General features: G+C 37.7%; 1 protein-coding gene across 2 annotated transcripts in view; it reads left to right on the top strand.

Annotated features, from left to right (window-relative positions):
• npas1 (neuronal PAS domain protein 1) overlaps nucleotides 1–17526 on the top strand; it is a 45414-nt gene that overhangs the window by 2018 nt on the left and 25870 nt on the right. For both annotated transcript variants that reach the window (XM_052576606.1, XM_052576607.1), the window contains exons 2-3: nucleotides 8351–8526; nucleotides 12230–12468. In XM_052576606.1, coding sequence (XP_052432566.1) covers nucleotides 8432–8526; nucleotides 12230–12468 — 334 coding nt within the window. In that variant the 5' untranslated portion in view covers nucleotides 8351–8431. The remainder of the gene's footprint in view (nucleotides 1–8350; nucleotides 8527–12229; nucleotides 12469–17526) is intronic.

The raw sequence follows: 17526 nt of genomic DNA, 5'->3' as shown, positions 1-17526 counted from the left end.
GTTATAACAATCATTTTAATAATAATGATAATTTGTTATCTCACAAAACTTTTTGTATTCATCATTCATCATTCATCTTAGAAAATGTCATTATTTTGATATTGGCAACACTTTAGATTACTATCAAGTCACCTTTATTCAATTCCTTTTATTTTTATATATTCATGTTACATATTTCCATGTGAATTACCACAGTAATAATGATGATAAAGTATGCTCTTAAGCAGCTCCAATACATATTTACACATTACTCAATTTTTCACTATTACTCAGTAATTACCATGCACTTACAATGTTATTACAATGTAACAAACTGTATTGTAAAGTGTAACTACAGTTTATAGTTATAAAGTGTATTTTCCAGCTAGATTGCTTAGTAAACAGAAAATTCATAACCATTAATTATCCTGTACAGTAGGAATTACAGGATAGTAACTATTTGGACACTTTTACACTTACTATGGGAGCAGCTGCAAAGTAAATACACAAAAAGTGAGTCAGCTTGCTTGGGACTCTGTGCTTTTAGATTTAGTAGGAAGTTTGATTGCTCTTTTCTTTACATCATGAGTGTTTCGGTCAATAGCTTCATATTAGTCTGAGAATCCACCTGTTGCTCTTCAATGTACTCATCTGAGCAGTGTAAAAATTAAAATAAAATTGACATCTACCTGACAGTTTAAAATTACTTTTATTATTTAGAGTAATACAAAGTTATTTATTCATATTTTTCACATTAATAAAAATTGTTTATGTTGATGCTAAGACACAATTTTTTTTTTTTTTTTTTTTTTTTTTACAGTGTTCATTGCGTACCCTAGCGAGGATAAAATGTCTTTCAGTTTTGTTTTCTACATATATTCTGGTTGGAGAGTGTTTGCTGAAGAAACATGTTACTTTAACATAGTGTAAATGTATTAATCAAAGATCCAAAACTGGCCATTTTATTGAGAGCAAAGACTATATCTGCATTTGGGGGCAAAATAAACGTGAATGGGGAATTGACAAAAGTTATGCAGGTATGTATGAGAGAGCTATAGGGCCTTAAAAGCCGTCTCTCTCTCTCTCACACACACACACACACACTCAGAGTGGGACAGACAGGCCTGGTGACAGACAGTGTCAGTGAGGTGTCAGTGAGAAGCTGTTGGTGTCACACTTGGTTGACCTGATCTGTGGTCAGGCTGTCCACTGCAGCCCGTTGTGACTCCTTACATAACCACTTCCTGCCACTCACACCCAGCTCAGCTGGGACACGCGTGGGTATTTATATACTCAACACACACACATATCAGTATGCCCTTATAAACACACAAACAAACAAGAGCCCCTGTCCATATACAGACTCCTCAGTCTTCTGCTTTTGATCTACTGCAGCCTGAAAATGATCGCTCATAATCCATAACCTGTACATAAGCATCACACAAATGAGAGAGAGAGCCTTATGATATACGAGATCAGATATTGTCAATAAATTTTTAAAACGAAGGGTGAATCTCTATAATGTTTAGGTTGCATTCCACCCCCAAATAAATTAATAATAATAATATTGAAAATAAATGAACAAGAACAAAAGTTTAAATGCAAAGAAAATAAAATGTATATTTTCAAACATTTATATATTGAGACAGTATCATTACAAATAAGCTAATTACCCACAAATTCACAATAAATAAATAAATATTGGCATTAAAATAATGTATCAGTGTAATCTTCATTTTCTTAATGCAAAATATAACTTCTTAGTTTCTTCTTTTGAGTTTAAAAAGAACAGACATGTTCAGGAAAGGTTTTACAGTATGTGATTCACACACATATTTTGCAGTTGTGCAAAATCCTCTATTCCCACTGATGTGCAAACGTTACACTGCTTTGCACAGGTGTTTTCAATGATAAAGGGATGTTTAAATACAGTAGTATGGTCGGATACAGACTGTAGGCGCTGCGATGCATGCCTGTTTGAACCTATGTGTGTTTAAGGACCCGTTCCCTGCCTAAGGGGCCGAACACTGTGTGTGTTTCAGATTGAGCAGTATTCAGTTATTTAATGCAACCCTTTAATATTTTTAAATGCATATTATTTCTTCATGGTTCATGAGCTGAGTACATCCAACCTGAGTAAATGAAATCTGGATCATTCAGTCTTGGAAGAACTGAACATGTTAATATTGCAATCTCTGATTTATGTTGACGTCATTACAGAAACTCGGAAGAAATGCGTGTTTTTTTTTTTTTTTTAAATATGCGATTTAAAATGGTATTTAAAACAAAAAAGAAACACAGCATTTCTCCTCCTGTGACAGACAAATGTAAGATATCAGGAGCCAGTCGAGAATCCCTTCCGCTTTCCGCTTCACCGTAGCTGGTCGGGGCAGGTCGGGTCAGTTTGATCTAATCAAATGAGGTATTGATTCCATTTGATAATTAATGGTCCTGCAGGTGAAGATGAAGACGCAGCCTTCAGCTCTAAGGATTTGAGAGGAACCTTGGACTGGGAGTGATGGGAAACCGCCAAGGTCAGCGGCAAACCACAAGAGCCGTGTCCAGCCAGAGCGCAGAGCGAGAGCTCCAGTTAAATGAGATAGGGAGAGAGAAATGCTGTTGACCAGAGCTGATTTATCAGCGTTCGAAGAAAACCAGACAACATCTGACTTCCTAATGCTGGACTTCAAATGCGGAGAGATGTGAAGAAAAATTAGTATTCTGCTGAAACAGCTCCAAATATTGATGGAAAACTACATGCAGTATATATATATATATATGTGTGTGTGTGTGTGTGTGTGTGTGTTGCTGAACTATTTGCACTTCAAAGATATCAGATTAATAATTTCAAAAGCAAATATAATTGAACGTTACAAGCCATGACATCATTTCTGCAGTTATTTATATTAAATATCACCTTGAAACGCTCTTTTTAAGTGCATCATAGCCTGAGAGGAGACGTTTTCTTTTATGCATGACTCAGTGGTAATCATTTAAAGATGGCTTTTTGTTCTCTCGGATGATTTTAGTGACATAACTACGTCGTTTTTGTGACTTTTGCAGCGAATAACGACTGTGGACTTCTGGTGAAGATTGCTGGGCGTAATTAAGCCAAAGTGTGTCCGAAAAATAAACCGTTTTTATAAGAGAACTTCTAGAATCATATTGAAAATCGATGCACTGAAGTGCACGTGTATCTTTAAGTCACATGTATCAATTCACTTCTGAAGAAAGAATTGTCAAAGGACAAGAAGATAGTCGATTATGTGTAAAAGCTGTTAAAAGATTAGTAAATGATGAGCAATTTTGTCCTAAATCTGAAGGAGAAATTTCAGCGTCAGATTAAACTCCTGAAAGTTATGGCTAGAAAGCTGTGATGTGCCTGACCCGCCACAGCTGTTTGCTGTTTAGATTTATGACGAAAAAAGGGAAAAGGAGGCAGGCGCCAGGAAAGTGAGCGAGAAAGTGCCCGATGGCCATAAACAGGAATTGTTTTCTTCTTCTGTCAAAGGCATTCAAAGGTCAAAGTCACCAGAGTCACCCTGCATTACAGAAATGCATAATCCAGAGTGTTCCAGAGGTCCTTCACGCATCCTCATACCGCTGCGTGTGACATTTAAAACGGAATGGCAGTGTTATATCTGGCCTGGAAATGTGGGACCAATAAATGTTGTGTGAGAGAGAAAAGAGAGGGAGTTTGTGTGTGTGTGTGAAAGCGAGTTGGTAATAGACGTGGCGTATTGTCTCCGTGCAGATTGGCTTAAATGTGTTCATTTTCCCCATTTGGCAGCTCCATAGGGAGGGGCGGAGCGCACTAACGAACCTCTGACAGCTGGAGGCCCTAATTAACGATCCCCTCTGAAAACAAACAGCCACAGGCTCGCCAAACACACACCCAGGCTTGGTTTGCTCCTGTACCCCAGCCTGAGCCAAATAGCACCGCATTCAAGGCATCCACAATTTATACATGCTGCGGTTAGGATCGAAAGTCTTCGGCGTCCTCGTCGCTATTGGAACAGCAGAAGTGTTAAGAAATGTATTGTGCGTCAACTTTACTCATCATTGCATGCCAGTGTTGTTATCACAAACGGAAACTTTTTTTAAATATATAAAAATCGGTAGCCGAAATAAATATTATAGTATATACATTTTAGACGAAAAACGTAAACTTACAGTAAATTAGAAATGTTTCCCTGGCAAATAATTGAAATAAGTTTATGTAATTGAATTACTAAAACTGAAGCAGAAATATAAAATATTGATTGAAAACAAATAGAAAGAAAGAAAAAAAAACCTAAAAATAAATAAAAGTTAATTAAAATTAATAAAAAATACTTTAATATATTTGTGTGTCCCCCCTCCCCCCAATTTTAATTGTTGGTCTATGTTTACACACATATGTATTTGATGAGGATCTTCGGGATTATGAGACACTATCAAGTTTAAATGTCTCTAATGGAGCATTAGGCTCAAATAGTATTTGCCAAAATGGCATTTTATCATTCCCCAAATGAATTCAGATCAATACTGCATGGGAGAATATTTTGTATAATATTTAATTGGAAAAATGCTTTGGGATTTTAAATCTTGAGATTAGCACTATACTAACACTGGCGTGCATGTTATAGAAACTGATGGAAAAAGAAACTAGAACTACAAAATACAATGCTTTAAACCTTACTTGTGCTTCTCAAAAAAAAAAAAAAAAGTTTTAAAACAAATTTGGTGAGAAAACTTTTTCCGAGAAGCTCACCACAGCGGCTGACGGATGTCCTTTGTCCATGACAGTCTTAAAAAAAAATATATATATATATATATATATAATATATATATATAATGTATAAAAAAATATTAGAAAAAAGGTTATTGGATTTTTTTTTTTTTTAAGAAAATATTATTTTAGTATTTCTACCTAACAAAATTAATTTAATTCAGTGTTTTTCTTTGAAATTTACTGCTAGTTTCTGAGTGAAAATTATTTTAAAGTGGTTATCAAATTATTTCAATAATCGTTCCAAATAGTTTTCAGTGTAGAGGAGACACTGAAGAATCTTTGTGGAGAAACTCACCATGATGGCCGACGAACTCAAATCCTAGTTGAAATTCAGAAACTGATAGATTTCAAAATATTTATGCAAAATGTCATTGAAAAAACCAAACGGCAAAAATTATTTTCACGGTGTATGCAAGTAGTAATGTTCCAAACCTGAATGATTTTCTTTTTTTCAGCAGAGTGCAGAAGTTATGTTTTTATATGTCACAGAAGAAAATTAGTCATACAGGTTTAAAAAGGCATGCATTGCCTTCTGTTCATACTTTCTTCAGTTAATGCAAATCTTATACTTAAGAGCATATATGTTGAACTGTTTGCACTATAAGAAACTGTTTTTAGACCAGCTTTCAAAGCATATTGATAATGTGTCTAGAGCTACAAATTCAAGTGAGTTTTAGACATAACCAAGCAAATAATCAATGCCTCAAAATTGAGAAAACATGTCAAATGGAAATTAATTAATTAATGTCTTTTAACAAGACCAACAAACAATGTTTATCCAATAAAATGTCCTACTTGGCTACATCACAATCAGCTTCATTGTAAGACTGATGCAGTCTATTGATTGACCGCGTACTGTCATAAATATATTAAGCCGCTCTAGCAATGCCAAATGTTGATTTTCCGGTAAATGTCCAGTGCTTCAGCGAAGGACACCGCCTCTGGGGCTCAGTCCGGTAGAAGCGGTGTTCTTTACTTTATATTTGACTTTCACAGCAGACCGTGACCTTCTACGACGCCATCGTCCGTTTACGAAGGGCATGAATGCTAGCACACCTTGCATCAAGGTTACAGAGTTAATTGAACAATTACGCTGGACAGGACCTCCATTATGTTTGCGGAGATAGTGAGGATGCCGAGCGAGATCCTGCACACGATTAGATGAGGCATGATAGGCTAAAGAGCAGGAATCACTATGTGTGTGTGTGTGTGTGTGTGGTACAGTTGCTAATGCTAATTGCACTCCTTCACATGTAGACGTATTTTGTTTGTCCATGTGTTTTTTTTTTTATATGTGCTAAATTTGTGCTGTTTCATATCCAATTTTCATGGTTTAGGCTTCAACTTTGTGTCAGATGTTCTCCTAAACGAATGTGGAATGTAAAGTTCAGATAATTTTGCTAGGTTAGTTTTATAGTTGGTAAATTAAATGCTATTGGAGTTTTTTTTTTTGCAAGAAAATACTATGTTTGTCTTATTACTTTAAAATTTCATATTTCTTTTAAGTGTGTTTCTTTGTAATTATTTGTGAAATTTGATGAGTGGTGATGGTTTATCTTGTTTCGAATTTGTTTCAAAAAATGATTCCAGATGGTTTTCAGTGTAGAGACAAATCGATTAGGTCTATTTCTGGAAGAACAATCGGAGAAGCATCAAACTTCTTCATTTTTTCTCTCTGTTAAATCTCTTAGAAATAGTTATTTGAACAAAGATAGAGTATGTTTTACACAAAAATACTATTTCAATCTAACTACTTTAAAATGTCATGTTTGATTCAGTGCGTTTCTTTGTAGTTATTTGTGACATTTACTATAGCTATAGCAATTTCTGAATAAAATTAGTGTCAAAATAGTTTTTAAAATCAATGAAGAGAAGATAAATCGATTGGGTCTGTTTCTAGAAAAACAAATAATAAAAAAATGCGAGATTTCATTATTTGCTATTCCTGCTTTGTTTCTCATTGTTGAGATATTAAAGAGATTTCATATGCTGTAAAAATGATTGACCAAAGATTATAAGAAAATGCTTTTTCAGTCATCTTTACTCAAAACTTCATGTTTAATTCAGTGTTTCTTTGTTATTCTTGAAATGTATTAGCAGTTTCAGAGTGAAAATTGTTCTAAACTTGTTCAAAATCGTTGTTTCGAAAATTGTTCCACATTGCAATCAGTGTAACGGAGAAATTTGCACTCCATGCTCTCTCTTTATTAAGAAACAACTGGGATATTAAAGAGATCTCATCCACTGTAAAAAGAGATTTGAACAAAGATTATTGAAGTACATTGAACAAGAAAATACCATTTGGCTTTTTAATTATCTGTGTAATTTAAAATTAGTTACAATTAATCCTACACCTGTATTTTTCAATGTATTAAATTTGGGTCAAAAGTGTTGTATTATGCTATAAAAGCACATCTAATGCAGTCTCTGCAGCTCATGCTAAGCTGTTGTGAGCCATGATGATGTTACAGTGCTTGTCTTGGGCTAAGCTGAAATGAACAGGGCTTTATACAAGTTCATGCCGTGTCAAAGGTGGCAACGACCCATATGATGAATCCGCTGATGTTGTGTGTGTGTGTGTGTGTACTTTGCCAGGTCAGGTCAAAGGGGTAGTGTAGGACTGTGGCATGTAGCCAGTATGACTGTGTTGTGATTTACCCAGAGCTGGCCAGCGGGCATCTCACGCCTGTGGGTATGGCATCATGCTGCTGGAGGGCACACTGGCCCTTTAAATGTCATAGAGCCAGGGCGAGCACTGCGGCCAAACGGCCCTGGAAACTCCTGGAGTCTGTTTGTGTGTGCGTTTGTTATTTGGGAATTGCAGTACATCCACAAGCCCAGTTGGATTTAAAAAGAGAAAGCTAATATTGTATACATTTTGTAATAATAAATAAATAAAAACTTGGATGCATACTGTAAGCCAATGTTAAGCTTAATGTACTGGGCTATAACAAGTTTCAACTGATATTATCCAAAGATGAAAACTATATTACCACCCAGTGATGTAAGTTGAATATATAGTACTTATAACTTTATTTACATACATACAGTAGACTCGCATAAAAAAATATATACTGTATGGCAAATCTCAGCTGCATGATTGTTTATATTGTTGCAAAATGTAAGCAGCTTTATGTTTGAAGTTGCACAGCTTTAAATACAAAGTTGCATGTATATTATATCCTCACACACACAAAATATTTTGCAAATCTCAGCTGCCTGATCGTTTCTTCACAACAGGTTTCATAATATTGTCCAGCTCTTTTATGTAAAGTTGGATATACAGTTATGGCCAAAATTAATAAAACACTAATATTTTTAATGGTTAGAGACCAAACAGGACTAGACTCTTCAGGAATGTTCGCCAAAGCTAGACACATTTATAATGAGCATTTGGACTCAGTCGTAACTCGACATGTTTTGTGGTCTTGTGCCGACTCGCGCAACTGGTCAGCCACCCAGATTACTCAAGCAACTGCATGTGGATATGGTAAAAACCAGAAAGTTTTACATAAGAAAGTGTAACAATCTACAGTAGATCACAGTAGTAGATTTCAATACTCATTTGTGTCTTCCTCGTGTTGTGTTGTCTTTCAGCTCTTCTGTTGGGGGTCTCGGACTGACATAGCCTCAGCCAATCACAGCCTGAGTTAGAGGTGGCGGCCCGTAGGGGGCGTGATGGCGGCCATGCCGTTCGTCAGCGAGGGCAAGTGTGTGAGCGTGGAGTGGGACTTCCTACAGGGGCTGCTCGCCAAACCACCCACCTTACCCTGGTGAGGAAAAACACACCTTCATTCATTTTTGTTGTTTATTCCTTTTTATGGTTAAATGAAATTTTATTTATCAAAAGCATGTCTAATTAATTGAAAACACGAGACAATTTAACAATTTATTGACGGAGACCTTTTCTGGTTTACTTAACGATTTAATTAAATTCATAAATCTGCAAAACAAAGGTTAATTAAACAGAATTTTTTTTCATTCCTTAAAAATACAATTTTAATAATTTAACCCTTTTACTATGACCCTGTCCCGAATACGGTACAGCTACGTTTACTTCACTATATTATAATCAAATCAAATCTCGACAAACTATATTTCGTTGGAAAGGTCTAAGACTCCCAAATATATATTTTACCAATGTTTTTTTGTTAAAAATTATGTAGGAAAAGTAATAGATCAATTTATGACAAGAGTGCACCCTAAAACAATCTAAATAATAACAGGAGTTTTGACCTTTGTTTAAAAAAAAAAAGACTTCTTCGTTGCCTTTTTCTTTACCACACTTTAGAAATCATCAGAAGTTATATATCGACTGAAAACTTAAAATCTCAAAATTCATCCTCTAACACCCATTTTAAAATCAGACATTGCATTACCATGTAAATAGCACATCAAAATCATGTTACAAAATGTTTTCATTCATGAATTATAAAAATTGAAGTTTGGTTTAACTACCATTATTTTGAGAAGCATTCTACTAAACAACTTATATATTTCTGTCACAGTGTCTTGCATATTAAACCAAACTTTTATGTTGATAAGTTGTTATAAAAACCTTTCAATTTCTGTGTGTATACAGTATATGATGATGATGATAGTTTCCTAAAATGAAATGGAGAAGTGCTGGTGAAGCGCCTCTCAGATCAGCTCTGGAGATAAAGATGATGTGTTCGTGTCCTCATATAGTCAATCACCACCAGCTTCACACGTGCCTTAGTAATCGATGGAAATCCAGCACTTATTCAAGCAGAGGCACGCAGAACTTGCAGACTTCATGTTTAAATAAGTCTCTTTGCACTTTAAATTTCGCAGACACCAGTCCATAATCGTGATTTTATTAAGTGAACAGCGCAACATTTGATTTCGTGACATGCATGTTTTCCATAAGAGGGCCACTCACGCACACACACACACACACACACACACACAAACACACACACACACCTTGATGCATCAAATGAAGATTCTTCCCAAACACACAGCGAGCAATTCCATTTCTCTTTCTCCTGCCACAGCCTGGGTTTGGATCCATTAGCAGGAGATTAACTAAGTTTTAGTCGAATTATTAATGTCTGCTCAGCTGTGGAGGATATAAAACTCAACAGAATCAATGGCTCTGTATCGATTGAACCCTCCAGGGTCGTCTTAGTACAACCATGAGATGTTCTTGGAGACTTTTGTACTTGAACAATGCTGTTTACACAGAGAAATCTCACAGGGCCAAAACACCGATCTACCAAGACACAAACAATACAGTGATACAGACCAGAGGTTCCCAAACATGTTGGTCAACTGATCATTTATACGTAAGATATTTATTGGAAGGACCCCCTGAGACCTCAATTTAATATTTCAATAATTCTTGGACACATTCACATAGATAGATAGATAGTTGCATTGTGATGTGAATTACACATTACAGATGATGATCGCTTCACTGTGAAACATGCAGTGCATCAGACTATACAGTTATTTAATTAAATCACAGCCTTTGATATGATCGTCACACTAAGATTTATCCAGATCATCTTGAACGCTATTTATTTAATTCGATTTTACATTGGATACAATTCATTTGAGCTTTTCTTCAACTCACGACCCCCACATTTGGGAAACCATGATATAGACAAACACACATATTAAAACGCTGAATCACATACGTCTGCTGATTTACACACTCCGTCCCTTAAAAAAACGACACAGTCTTGTCTAAAACAAATAAATTAGTCCCTTTTCAATTTGAGGAACTGACTCTTTTGTGTGTGCTCTTTGGCTGTTCCCTTTTATTCTGCGGATCCCCCTCTTCACACACACACACACACACACACATTTTCCCATGCCGTCCCTCCCTCCCTTGCTCATACTGGCCTGCATCTGCAGGATGAATGAGAATCAATGTCACAGACAGAGAAAGAGAGCGAGAGAGGCGCGTTCAGCTCCGTCTCGGAGCGCAGTCACAAATTGTAGAGTCTCCGTGACAACATAATTCCTCCACTCAGGCCCCATTGAGAGCAAGTCGATATCCAATCAGAGCGACAGCTACCTGGGCCTGCCTCCGAGACGACCCCTCCCTCCATTGATCCCTCAATCAAGACTGGGGCTCACCACCCAGGAGGGAGCCTGGGAAAGAAACGCAGCCATTGGATTGGGGCTGGATGCTGGTGCAGGGCTTCTGATGTAAGATCAGGCCTCCCACCGGTGTACAGGGAACCTGATCACAGGTCAGCTATCACGCTCCGAGACGCTTGGAAAAAGTCTGACGGGATTGAACGAGTTCCAGAGTGACAGCTTGTCGCTTATTGTTGATTTCCAGTGAGGGCTCTGCTGGAAATGTCCCCATGCAATGAAAACTCAAAGTGCATGTTTTTTATTTGAAAGTGAATGATTTATTTGTGCATATGCATCATTGTATAAAACATTTTTTGACCCTTTCACAAAGTCACAAATTCACTTTTCTGGTCAATCGACAGACTTCTCTCTTTTGATGGATGCAGGACATCTCCAATCATTTCATCCAACCAAAAGCCGCCCCTTTCTTACAATCAGCTGCAAACTTCCCTCGTTCAGTCATAATGCAGTGATTGTCCATGTGCAGCTTTTTTTTAAAGATAATTTTTTTGGGATCTGTCACATTACAAAATAACATATGTTGAAACGTCCGTTTCAATGCAACTTTAAAACTAATTAAAATGCATCTTGTTGTAACTTTAAAAAAATATGGATGGCATTTTGAAGAGTAATATTGGTTAAAAGGAAAACATTTTAATACGTATTCTTTTTAAAAACTTAAACTGTATTGACAAAAAAAAAAAAAAAATTATGACATCATTTATAAGCCTTATTATAGGGTGTTCACAATGACACCAATTATTTTCAATGTGAATTGAAACCAATTTGTTTTGTATGAGATGAGGCAATTTGAAATTGCATATGTAAAATAAGATTTTTTTTTTCACAAGACCCTTGTGTGAGAAAAAAATAATGAGTTTCATATCTCATAATCATAATATATTCTAGATTGAATTATTGGCCAAACAAATATTTAAAAATAAATAAAATATTTTCTTGAAAATATATGTATTTTTTTATTATGCCATCAGCATCTTTATTTGCCTATTTTAGAGTAATGATAAATATTTAAAATAATTTAATAATTTAAAATAATAATAATAATAAAACAAAATGCAGATTTAGGTGTTATTTTTCAATAAAATTTTTGTATTATTAGATATTCTACTTTGTTATCAAATAATATTATATATTACATATATAAAATAATATATATATATATCATTTCTGTTTCATGCCTGCATCCAAATCACACCGCAACCTATGGTTTGCGGAATAACACATCAGTGAATAATTGAACAGGACTTACTTGTCTTGACTTCCCTGTACATTATCATTGTCTAATCACTGTCATCCTTTCTCCTTCTATCCTCTACTTTTCTATCCTGCCTTATTTTCCCCCAGCTTGCAGAACTTGAGGAAGGAGAAGTCTCGCAATGCAGCTCGTTCTCGACGGGGTAAGGAGAACTTTGAGTTCTTCGAACTGGCGAAAATGCTTCCCCTCCCCGGGGCAATAACCAGCCAGCTGGACAAGGCCTCCATCATCCGCCTCACCATCAGTTACCTGCACATGAGACACTTTGCCAGCCAGGGAGACCCACCCTGGAGCCCTCTACTGGAGGGGGAGAACAACTGCAACAAGGGTAAGTGTGCACAGGACGCCCAGAGAATGGCTGTGAACGGAGTGACATTTACCTATTATATGAAAGAGAGTAGATTCGATAGACAAACTAGATATTTTTACACAAAATTTGAACAAAAATGCAAAATGGGGAAAAAACTAGGTCTTTAAAAACCTTCAGAAAAGGTTTATCGCCAAAACCTACAAGCTCAAATTGAAATAATACAAAATTAAACAAATAAATAAAAGAAGATTTTGCTCCTTCACTACATCTCTCATATTTTGAGGCAGTTTTATATGAGGCTTTCATCGACAGCGTCAATCCTGACGTCGATTTGTATTTGTGATGCCATTAACAGAGGAGATGGCTTCGAGTGAACCACAGCGAAACTCAATCCGAACATGACAGTGGTGGCCTGTCAATGAATACAAATGCGTTATTAATTTAAATTATGAATTTAAATGGGATAGGCTATTATTGTCTTATAGGTTGCTCGCGTACGTCGCTTGGGATACTCTCACTTCGAAAATTGCCAGAGAAGAGAGAGAGAGAGTGCTTACACATGCACAGACAGACCGACAGAAAAGTAATTGAGATTGCGCCACAGGAGTAATCACTCGCAGTCATGTGGAGTTAAACACGGCTCATCTGAAATAATGCATTTTGCTAGTTCACTTCCACCTTATTGCAGCATACAGACTGTATACGGATTGCAGGAGCAGAATCTGCTGTCAAAGCCATCGTCTGGATACATATTCCTTTCTTATGTCTCTTTTCAGAGGGGTCTCTGTCATTTGAGTTTAATTTGAGAGCAGGTTCATTTCGGCTTCTCAAATACGCTCCGTCATTCATTACATCCTCTGATGGATTCATCTCGATTGTGAAGTGAACAATATATCTAACAGCCAATTAGGCGCTGGCTGTGTGTGGAAGCCGGTGGGGATGAACAAAAGAGCCAGAGTCTGCGCTAAAGCTTGTTAACAAGTGGCCAGACCGAGGAAGTCTGTTTCTGAGAGATGGTCCTTTTGTAGCCTGCCTGAGAGCCTCATTATACCTGCTGCATCAAAGCCATTCAGTCCTGTTGAAATACCTGGGCGAATGTCTCTTTTTCTGTTCACAGTTTTTGTCTGTCGGTCTCTATATTCTGTTTCAAAGCCTGGTGAGCTGCCTTGCTGTCTGCTGTCTGCTGTGACTTACGAGAAGCGTTCGACGGTCAATCTACGTAGCTATTGACAGCTGCTATCGAAATGTGTTAATTACACTGTTTAAGGGCGATTTATCATTTTAAATGTGTATATATAATATATCATATACAATATATAATCAAATAGTTTTATTTTTTATTTTATTTTTTTTCAAATAAAAATGTTTCTTGAGCAGCAAATCAGCATATTTGTCACACCTCAAGGACCTGTTTTGTCGAGTTTCCTTCCATATGTGTTCTGTGTGATGTAGTTTTCCCTCATGTTTGATTGTGTCGTTTGGTTCAGGTGTGTTTGGTTAATTGTCTTCGTCATCCCAGATATTTAAGCCTTAGTCAGTGCAATCTGTGTTTGTCTGATCTACTACATCCCTACGTGTGTCTACTGACTGTTCTCTCCTGGATTTACCCTTGTATGGATTTATTTGCAAAGATTATTTGCATTCATCTTCATCTTCTTCATGCATTTATCTCACCGTAGCATGACAGAAAGCCTGAGAATTGTTTTCCCCCTATATTTTTTCTGTTTTTTGTTTTTTTTTGTTTTTATGGATTATTATGCCTCCCAACTCATCTCCATTACCCATGCTAACCCTGACCTGCTTGAGTTCGCCAGGGACTTGTGTTTTCGCCAAGTCCTGCCCATTTGACGACGAAACACTGAAGTCTCTGTTCTGGATTGGGGCGAATCTTCTCCACACCATCAATCCCCAGCAGGGGAGCATCAACTCCTGATCTAAAACACAGCCAGACCCAGAGCCCAGCCCACCATCACCCCACTGCGTGGAGCAAGATCCTGAGCACACCGCTAACAGACTTGCCTTGGATCCTCCCTACATCATCCCTATCTCTCTCATCAGTGGATTTTAATTTGGAAATATATGCAGACATTTGTCTGAACTCTCTGTCTGTCCTGAACTGTCTGCCCATCCTGAACTGTCTATCTGTCCTGAAATGTTGTCCCAGTGTTGGGAGTGGCCTTGTGGTGTGTGTGGGCAGCACACACTGTCCTTAATCTCCCTGACTGAACTCCCGCTCAGCCTCCTCTCCCACCATCTCTGTACCAGTTCTCACCATCTCCTCCACTGTCTCCTGACAGCCCCTCTGCTCACCCTCAGCCCACCATCTCTGCAGTGAGAACGCCACTTGTCACGTGTCTTTATCGACGTCATGGCTTGAGGATCCCTTGTCTCCGCCTCCAGCTTCTGAGTCCTGGACTCCGCCTTGGCCCGTCGACCTGGCGGCTCCACCTTAGCTCCTAGCTCCCTCCTCTCCACACTGGCCCATCAGTCCACCAGCTCCACAGGACTCCCTCATCCTTCCAGCTCCACCTTGGTCTGTCTTCGACCATCCACCACCTCGGGACTCTACTCCTCCTGCTACAAATCGTCCTTCTGGCTCTGTCAGGCTCCTCCTTCCCTCCGTCTCCACCTTGGTCCTCTGATGCTCCGGCTCCACCGTGGCCTTCCGGATCATCCCTGTCACACCTGCTCTACTGCCGTCAGTTGGCTTCTTCCAATATGTCTCCTTCCTCCATCGGCTCCAACTAGGGCCACCATCATGGCTGAGGCCTGGGTCCTGCCTGGCACCTCCAAGTCTCTCCTGTCTCCTCCATGGCTCTTTCCTCTGTCTGATCCACCCTGGCTCCTCCTGTCTCCTCCCTCCATCTGATCTGCCCTGGTCCCTTCTGCCTCCAAGATTGCTCCTCCCTATGTATGACTCACCTTGCATCCTTCCTCTGTCATCACTACCCTGGACTCTGGTCATCCTGGTCATCCGACCACCTCCTGAACCTCCTCCTGCTTGCCTTTTGCCATGCCCTATCACCATCCCAAATCCTTTGCTTTGTCCTTCTCCCATGTCCCCCAATGTCCCTCCTTTTGTTCCTGTGGGGCGAGGTCGCACCTTGTGTAAGGGGCGAACTGTCACACTTCAAAAACCTGTGATCTAGTTTCCCCTCATGTTTGATTGTCATTTGGTTAAGGTTTGTTTTGTTATTTGTCCTCATCATACCAGGTATTTAAGCCCTCTTATGTGTTTGACTGGTCTACTATGTCTTCCTCATCCTGTTCTATCCTGGATTTACCCTTGTGTGGATTTAGTAACGACTATTTCCATCTTCTTTTTGCATTTATCTCTGAAATTCATGTGAAAAATTAGCTTTGCATCGCAGGAATAATTTAAATATATTACAATATAAAATACATTATAAAACATTACAGTTACATTAAAGTGAAAATATTACAGTTTTTACAGTATTTTTGATCAAGTAAATGCAGCCTTTGTAAGAGATTTATTTTTAAAAACATTATAAAATCTTGCTGACCCCATACTTTTGAATGGTAAAAGGTGTGTTTATAAAATTATCAGGAGCACAATTTGGTTGAACATACCCTCATTGGTGGTGGATGAGGAGATACCCCCCTCACAATGTAAAGCGCTTTGAGTGCTTAGAAAAGAGCCATATAAATGTAAGGAATTATTCATTTAAATTAATATTTTATATAAAGATGTCAAAGGGACTAACTGAATTGTTCATTTAAATGAATCGCATGATTGAACCATTTAAAAAAAAGTCTACTGTTATGCTAATGATTCAACATAGCTACATTTGGTTTCTCCCAAACACTGTGCCCTACGTAGGCAGCAACTTATGTTACACACAAACAGAGCTCGACCCTCATGAGAAGCGCATAAGACACCAGACCTCTAATAGTTTGATGCTAGCATATTGTTAAGCTAACAGTGCTATTCTCTGATAAACAAACTCTGTACTACAAACAACTCAAATACACACCCCGAAAATTGGTAAATTGGTCTATTTTTCAGTATTTCATGGATATCTCTCTCAATTCTGCCACCATCTTGTATCTGATGTTTTCGTGTAGCACACTGCAGTGCATTCTGGGATTGCCTTATTTTGGGATGAATGTGATGCTGCCATATAATTTGCCTGTAAGAAAGTATCTTAGAAGGCAGGATAATTCAGAACATGATTCATTAATTCAGAACAGCCTTTTTTTTTTTGTAAAGAGCACTTTTATAATGTCTTAAAATGCTGTCTATTTAGGCAGTTCACTAGGTTTTGGAACAGAGCTATTGTCTCTCACATACCCCCTCAACCAAATGCATAGTATAACAGGACAGAAGAAAAACCACGCAAAGAGTAGAAGAAATTATCTGTGTGATTTGTAATTATAGAAATTAACTGTATAACGAGGAGAGCGTAATTACAAGGGTTGTCTAATTGCTATTATTACTGAGGGGAAACAACTGCAATTAGGTGTGTGAATGTGTGTGTATTCGTGTTTGTGTAGTAGATAAACATACCTGTGAGGAAGCTAACCTGGCCAAACTGTGATATAGCTACGTGTGTGTGTGTGTGTGTGTGTGTGTGTGTGTGTGTGTGTGTGTGTGTAGACAATACCCATCATACAGGGACTAAAGTTCTGCTTTAGAAGAATTAGTGATATTAGAAACCACGTGCTGTACATTATATAGTACAAAGGTAACATTTATGATTAACTGTATATACACTGAACAAAATTATAGATGCAACACTTTTGTTTTTGCCCCCATTTTTCATGAGCTGAACTCAAAGATCTAAGACTTTTTCTATGTAAGCAAAATACCTATTTCTCTCAAATATTGTTCATAAATCTGTCTAAATCTGTGTTCGTGAGCACTTCTCCTTTGCAGAGATAATACACCTCACTGGTGTGGCATATCAAGATCCTGATTAGACGCATGATTATTGCACAGGTGTGCCTTAGGCAGCCACAATGAAAGGACACTCTAAAATGTGCAGTTTATAATTTTGTTAAGTATAATATATATATAAAAAAAAACAAAAAACTGCACAGGCTGATATATACAGG

Source organism: Carassius gibelio, chromosome B15 (genome assembly GCF_023724105.1).
Source record: "Carassius gibelio isolate Cgi1373 ecotype wild population from Czech Republic chromosome B15, carGib1.2-hapl.c, whole genome shotgun sequence".
NCBI classification, from domain to species: Eukaryota; Metazoa; Chordata; class Actinopteri; order Cypriniformes; family Cyprinidae; genus Carassius; species Carassius gibelio.
This window is presented reverse-complemented; position numbering and strand designations above follow the sequence as displayed.